This window comes from Etheostoma spectabile, chromosome 17, assembly GCF_008692095.1.
Source record: "Etheostoma spectabile isolate EspeVRDwgs_2016 chromosome 17, UIUC_Espe_1.0, whole genome shotgun sequence".
Classification (NCBI taxonomy): Eukaryota; Metazoa; Chordata; class Actinopteri; order Perciformes; family Percidae; genus Etheostoma; species Etheostoma spectabile.
The window spans coordinates 1,267,835-1,275,487 of record NC_045749.1 but is presented as its reverse complement, the minus strand read 5'-3'; the positions used below and the strand labels follow the sequence as shown (position 1 = coordinate 1,275,487).

Below are 7,653 nucleotides of genomic sequence, written 5' to 3'. Positions count from 1 at the left end.
ACCCCCCCGTCACAAATCAGCTGTGGACCGGACAGCGGTAGCAGACAGAGCAGAGAGAGAAAGAGAAGCGGTGCTCCGGCAGAGCTGCTGCGACTGTCGCATCCTGTGATCCGAGAGCAGAGAGGGGAGGTCTTTGTCTGGGAGCACAGCCAGCAGGAGAGCACATCACTCGGAGCTCCGCAGGGTTTTTTCATTTCATCTCCAGGGGGATTACAGTCTTTGAGGCGGAGGCAGCAATCATTCGGTCAGGGTGTTTACATCGGAACCTTGCCCACACAGTGGAAGTTATCTGGAGGACCTGTGGGGGACGCGCCGCCGAGCGCGCAACAGCGCTCCCATGTTGGTGTTGCTCAAAAACGGATGGGTCCGATTGGAATTGCATTTACATTATTTTTTTTAAGGTCGGATCTACATGTTTTCGCAAAAGTTTTTTTTTAATAAATCTTCTGCCCCGCAGCTTTGCTCCACATCGCTCAGCATGTTCGGATAGTGCGTAATTATTGTTTTCCTGGGCCTTTTACCCACTGGCGTCACAGGTAGGGTACTTTATATATCCAGGCTACACCACCTCCGATGACAACACATTACCACACAGAGTGAAAGGTGACAGCTCGTGTTCTGGTCCCGGGCTGCAGCCTCTTTAAAACAAAACAAAGAGAAAGACACTTCGCGTCCATCATGGATGATGCTGGAGGGATACATCTATGCACCTGGAATAAGGCGTCCAAAAGCAGCACGCGGCGGGACGTCCTGACAACATACCTTGGGGTTTTTGTCATGCTTCATCTCGTGCTGCACACGGAAGCGTCCTCGGTGTCCAAGTCTTGTGATAAAAACTGTTTTTCAGGGAAGTGCATCAACGGGACGTGCGTGTGTGACCACGGGTGGGTCGGGGATCAGTGCCAGCATTGCCAGGGGAGATTCAAGTAAGTTGGTCAATGAAGTGACATCTGCCACGTGCCTTTAGGAGCAGTGGTGGAAGAAGTATCCAGATCCTTGTTGTGACTGATGTACTTTATAATTCCCCAAAATAACATGATTGATTCCACACAACGCTCTTTGCCAAGTACAAATCTCTACTGTCATTCATTTTGGGGTGGTTTATTCCATATTATAGCATTTGAAAAGAAATGGAAGTGTTGTTGAAATAGTGTTGAGTAAAAGTTGACATATTCCAGTCTGTGATTATCATCAACATCCATTCCTTTAATTTTAGTCTCAATAAATCCTAATTTCTGCTTTTCTAACTCAAACATTAGGTATAATTTCCTATAAATGAGGTTTATTGACCTTAAATTCAAAAAATAACTGTCAAACTAAAGTTAATAAGTTAGTGTTACGTAGTGTTGAAAACGTCACAAAAGTGACAAACATTGAAAAAAACGTCAAAATTGTTGAACAAAGGGACGAAAAAGTTAAAAACATTAATAAAAAGCATCAACAAAAGTGTTGATTTTCAATTTTGACGGGAAGACGAAACAAGGGTTAAATTAGTAAAAGTCCTAATACCACTCTGTAAAAATACTCAGTTACAAGTAAATGTCCTGCAATGAATTTGTAACTTAAATATTGTCAGGAAAATGTATTTAAAGTTTTAAAAGTACTCAATGCAGAAAAATCATTTCAGCTGGACTTGTAGGCCTACATATTGTTGGGTAGTTGCATTACACGTCATATTTTATAAACTACATGTGTTTTATGTGCAAAACTCTATCTTAATTTGTAAAATAACTAGTAACTAAAGCTGTCAGATGAATGTAGTGGAGTAAAAAGAACAATATTTCTCTTTGAATTGTAGCAGAGTAGAAGTAGAAAGTGGCATGAAAAGAAAAAGCTCAAGTAAAGTACACGTAGCTCAACAGTTTTACTTAAATACCGTACTTAGTAAATGTACTTAGTTACATTCCACCAGTGTTGAGTAGTTGGCAGGTTAGTGACGTAGACTACACCTTTATCCATTATAGCTGAATCAGAGCCTAATTTGTGGTGCTTGACTTGGTTCAAGGGATGTGTAGATGATTAATCTGTGTTTTTGTTGTTGTTAACCCTTGTGTTGTGTCAAAAAAGGACAAAAATATGTCCCTTTTTCAGACTTTTGTTTTTTTAGTTTTCACTAACACCACCTTACTACCGCTAGTTTTACACTACTTTTTGGAATTCATGGTCAATAACCCTCATTTATATAAAATTACACCTAATATTTGAGTTAAAAAAGCAGAAATTATGAATTATTTTGACTGATAGTTAAGATCAGAGGAGCATACAGATGACTTTAGTCAAGAATGAAAGTGATCAATTGGATTTGCAAAGAGCGTTGTATGGAGTCCAATCCATTTTTGTGGTAATTTGGTTCAAAAGAAACTCATCTTTCAGATAAAGACATTTCTTCCAGGGTTGCAAGGACCAATCATTTTCATCGTTGATTTATCTGTGATTGTTTGCTCTAGTAATCATTTGGTTGTTTGGTCTATCAAATGTCAAAAAACTGTGAAAAATATGGATCAGTGTTTTACAAAACCCAAGATGTTGTCCTCAAATGTCTTGTTTTGTCCACAACTCAAAGATATTCAGTTTGCTGTCACAGAGGAGGGAAGAAACTAGAACATATTCACATTTAACAAGCTGCAATCAGAGAATTTGAATTTATTTTTTCATAAAAAATGACTCAAACTGATTACCAAAGTAGTTGCCGATGAGTTTAATAGTTAACAAAGTAATCAAATAATCTTAGCAGCTGCCTGCTGTTACCAGATTGTGTGAGAGGCAATTAATGCCACAGCAAAAACAAAGATCAAGCCTCTTGATGCTGATTTTTTTTATCAGAAACAGCTTCCAGTCTGCACTACAAATGAGTCCTTGTGCATGAGCACATGCGTGCAGGAGAGGTTTAACTGGTTCAATTCGATGAGTGCAAAACACTTTTCTAAATGTGAAAACGTGTAATTATAAGGCCCACAATGCCATTACTGTCTGCTGCTCTGAGTGACTACCACTCGCACTGTCACTTCAGAGTGCTACACACAGGCCTAAACAGCCAGCCGGGGCTGCTGTCTAACAGTTACTTTTTAAAAATACATCAGGATTCAGAAATTGCACAACTGAAAGATCTTGCCTCTGATGTTTCCTGAGACATACAGTAACCCCTATATTCCACTGGGCGCGTCTGCGATGCGCGTGACAATCGCTGAACTTCTAGTCAAGGCTTGAGGATCCACCAGCCGCGTCAGGCCGAGTCCCAGAGGCGTGCGTGAGGCGGCTCTCCGCTCTGCTAAAGATACACGCGCAAGGTCTGTTGTCACGCGAGCCACGGGGCGTTCCCTCAGCCGGGCAGGAAGTAAAACAACGAGATTTACCAAAACACCTCGATATTGTTTATGTCTCCTCTACAACACCACAGATGACGAGAAATTCACCTTGAAGGTGGAAAAACATAATAGACAGAACGCATCCTTAACACCAGAACAGAGATGGAAATTCAAAGGAAACTCAATGATTTAGCGGCTGAAATTTCAGTGTCTACTTTGCACGTGGCAGACAGTGTCTCCTGTGATAGGTATGCTTTTTTAATTTTCTTATTAGACAGCTGAGTTAACAGTTCATCAAAAAGTTTAATGGAAGCACTTGTCCTTTTCATTGAATCCCAAATAGAACACTTTGAGCTTCACACAAACTGTCAGCATAGATGGGCTTGAAAATAAGGAAGCACTTTACATCACTTTATTTCTATCTCCCAGAAAGAGCTGCCTCACAATGATCTCCCTTTGGTATTGTATTGGCCTAAATATGCCATACTAGTTTTTTTTTGGAGAAACATTAGCGTTGCTCATAGTATAGGGCTTTGGGGGACAGGATTTCGATGAACTTCCTTTTGTGCAACCCACTGCACATCTGCATATGCAGCGGCCACGCCACATCAGAGTTAGCAAAACTAACAGTTTTGAAGACTTCTCAATAGCATTTTATATCAATAAACAAGATTTAAAAAGTATACTCAATCATTATTATTCTCTGAAAAATTCTGATATATCTGACTTAAATGTCCCACATTTGTCCCATCCCAGAATGCTGTGTGGACTCGCCAGACCCTCCTCCGCAGCGCTGTGGTGGAAGGTCTGGCAATGCGAGACTACTTATAGCTTTACAAGATGTATTTTTGTGCGATGTGTGTGTGATCCCGCAATTCCCGCGTGATCTCGTGATGCTGCAAGAACCCAACTGTCATGCAAGGTAACATTAAGAGGGCATCCTCCACATAGCCATAACTTATCTGATAACTTGATCTGGTTTGCTGTTCAAGGTGTCCTGTCCACATTTTTACACATAGATCTCTATATATTTACAGCATATAGTGTCAGTTTTAGAAGGGTAGGGGCCTATGGGGGAGGATTTATGTAGCATCACCATATGGTTGGCCACTGGAAACCATTGGTAGTAAAGTCAACTCTCCTGCACCGTATGTGGCTCTGTTGATGCGTAGATATTTTCGCATATGGTGTGCTAAACATATAGCTATTGGGAAATGATTGAAAAAGAATTGAAAACACTGAAAGCATGTAATCTGTTCTTTCTATTTATTCCATGAAAACAAGCCTTGGTACTAAACTCGATTTATTATAAATCATCCAGTAATCCATCTGAAAAACATCGACTGGAGGTTGTTTTGGTAGATTGTGAACAAGATGAATCTCTCCGTCAACAAGCAATATTGTAGAAACACTGCCGTCCACATACTTGTGTTATCTGAATGAGTGTGGCTACATCAGCTGCATGGCACTGAGGACAGACTGGAGAGCAGTGGAGCAGAGAATAAGTCTTGAAAACACTCAATACTACAGCCTCAGTGGTCAGTGGGTTGCAGTTGGGATGGTCACACACACACACACACACACACACACATAGCTTTGTGTTTCATATCCACAAAGACAGATCCAATAAAGGAGAAATAGGGAGTAGGTTCTGATTGTCAATTGATCAAACGCAGTGGTACTCTGTAGAGTTTTATTGGTCCGCAGTCTCACCCTTTGTTTTCCGATGGCGTCTGGCTGTCTTGTCCAAACTGGATAAAGTCGTGCTTGTTAGTGTGCCACAAGTCACACTAACACACACAAACACCCCACCCAGAATCCAGTCTGAACCAGATATGAGATCCGTTATACTGAACCAGACTGTGAATGTGCCGGGATGAGGCTGAAAATCTCAGCAGCGCTGCAGAGCTTTGGATAACTGTGGTTTCCAACCCGTCCTCACTCCAAACGCTGTCTGCGTCTGATGCGACGAAAAAACGCGCCCTGGGTTTGTGTCCTGCGTGTGTCCTTAAGCGTCCTGTTATTGCCATGTGTCAGGGAAGCTGCTTTCTTCGTTAACCGGCCAGTTGTTCCCGCGTGTCACGAAACCGTAAGCCCACCCACGACTTTTTAGCTCAACCTAACAGCGTCAAAAGGGACGCCAATAGTCCCCATCAATCACGTGTTATATGACGATAAAGGAGACGACCAAGCGTGTTAGGCACCAAGGCACGAATAAGGCACCTGACCAAACGTCCGTATTTTACAAGATAGGAGTGAGAAGTTTCATACTGTACAAGTGACACCTTTCACACTAGAAAGTCATTAAATATTTTGTTTATAATCAATATATTGATTAAAGGAGCTGATTAGAGGAGCTTTGTTAAGATAAACTTGGTCTATAGCCACGACGTTCCACTTCCGAGATTGCTCTTGTGCCGCCGGACATTCAGCCGGGTGTCACTCTTTTCGGCCAGATGTCTGTCACCTTCTGCTTTCCTTGTGTTGTAACAGCTGCACGCATTCTCTCGCTTCGACACTGCACGTACACTGTCACTCCCTGATGTAAGTCGAGTACACATTTGAGTCGTGCATGCCTCATTTTGCGACAAGTAGCATATGAGATGGTAACAAGAGACTTCTGTAATGTCCACACAGTAAAAATGGACCTACTTCACCAAGTTGGTTCACTGCTGGCTACAAGTTAGCATCAAACACAACAAGGCTGTCAGTTGAATGGCGTTTTGAGCTAACGTTAGCAATCAAACTATCATAGATAGCTAAAACGTTTTTTGAAATGATTCCCATCTTCTGTTAGTTTGTAATTAGAAAAGTTTATTTTATATTTCATGGATTTCACAAATTTCATGACAGTTATGTATATCGTAAACTGTTAAAATCTGACCATATCTGCACCCGACTCACATCGGAGAGTGACATGCACTAGAAAGTAGATCCCTTGTTTAGTTGTTACTGTGTTTTGTGAATTATCACACATCCATGAGTCTTTTTCAGTCGCTGTCGACTGTAGTGGAACTTTCAGGTAGAAGCTTTTTCACTAAATGGGTTACCTGGTTGTTCTTATTTAACCTCCCGGCGGAGAGGAGGCTGTGAAACACTCACGGACCGATGCGGCTCTGCTTCTGGCACTTTTAACATCAAACTGTGTAATGCTGCACATCAAAGTAAGTCTATTTGCTCAAGGTTTTCCAGTATGCAGAGCTGCATTAATCTCCCTTTGTTTCTTGCATGGTAAGTGCAGGCAAGCAGAAACACTGGAGGCCAGGGTGGAATGATCGTGCACTGATCAAACCGTTTAAGTCATTATCTCACAACAGAGATGCAGCAGGGGGTTCTGGGAAAAAAGGATGTTGATGAGCTAATTGAAAGAAGATAGGAGAATAAAATGAGAATCTGTCTCTGAACTGTCTCGTTGCTGACTCGTTGTTAAGCCATCGCTCAATGTGTAGAGGCCACATCGGAGGTTTTTGCCTCTCAGACAGGCAGCCGGGGCAGAGGGAGCTTTATTTATCACACTGGAGCCGGATAAATGGACTGAGGCGACCCAGAGTTCAGACTCTAACACTCAACGCAAGATGGGATTTCAAAAATGTCATTAGGAAGAGTTCCTGGCATGCAAATAATGCCCAAAAAAAAATACATCATTACGATTTTTATTTCCAAAATGGGATTATAGTTTTGAAATTAAACCCCTAAACTACATGTCTGATTTAATATGTATCCTAATACTGAGAGCGCAGTTTAGATATTATGGTGCCACAAAAATCCTATTACATGACGTTGGAGCCCATTATGGTTCCCCCTCAGATCGCCATCACTTCTGTGTGTGGCAGCAGTTATGGGTGTCATGAGGCCTTTCCCCTGTTGGCTCAGGAATTTGAACCAGCAACCTTCTAGTAAACTCTTACTGGACTGTAATGGGAATTAAGAACTCTAGTCTTCAGCAGGGATTTTAGGTTCCAGAGCATTTTATTGAATAAATGGGATTCCTGCATTGAATCTGAACATTAAACGAACACATTGGATTCCCTAGATGTATTTGAGTTTTAAATAACACAAAGGTCAAACAAACTTAAACTTTAGATGTTAAAAATGAACATCTTGTTTTTTACTGTACGCTCAGTATTGTGATTAGCTAAATTCACCAAATAGGAACTGGATCCAAAATGCTTCATGACAGTAACTTTTCAGATGTTCTTAATTTCATGTAACCACAAGGCTTTTTTGTAACCCCCTCCCCAGCCTGAGTGAGGCCGGGGAAACCTCCGTGGTTGAGTGCTGGGTAGCGCTGTAGTGTAGCCGTGTTAGAGGTATGGCTTCTTTAACCCTCATGTTGTCCTCGGGTCAA

At 41.6% G+C, this 7,653-nt stretch overlaps 1 protein-coding gene across 1 annotated transcript in view; it reads left to right on the top strand.

Annotated features, from left to right (window-relative positions):
* Nucleotides 1-47: 47 nt before the first annotated feature.
* The window catches only part of atrnl1a (attractin-like 1a), a 287,103-nt gene continuing 279,497 nt past the window's right edge, over nt 48-7,653 (top strand). The window contains 1 exon segment of the mRNA XM_032542162.1: nt 48-926. Coding sequence (XP_032398053.1) covers nt 679-926 — 248 coding nt within the window. The 5' untranslated portion in view covers nt 48-678.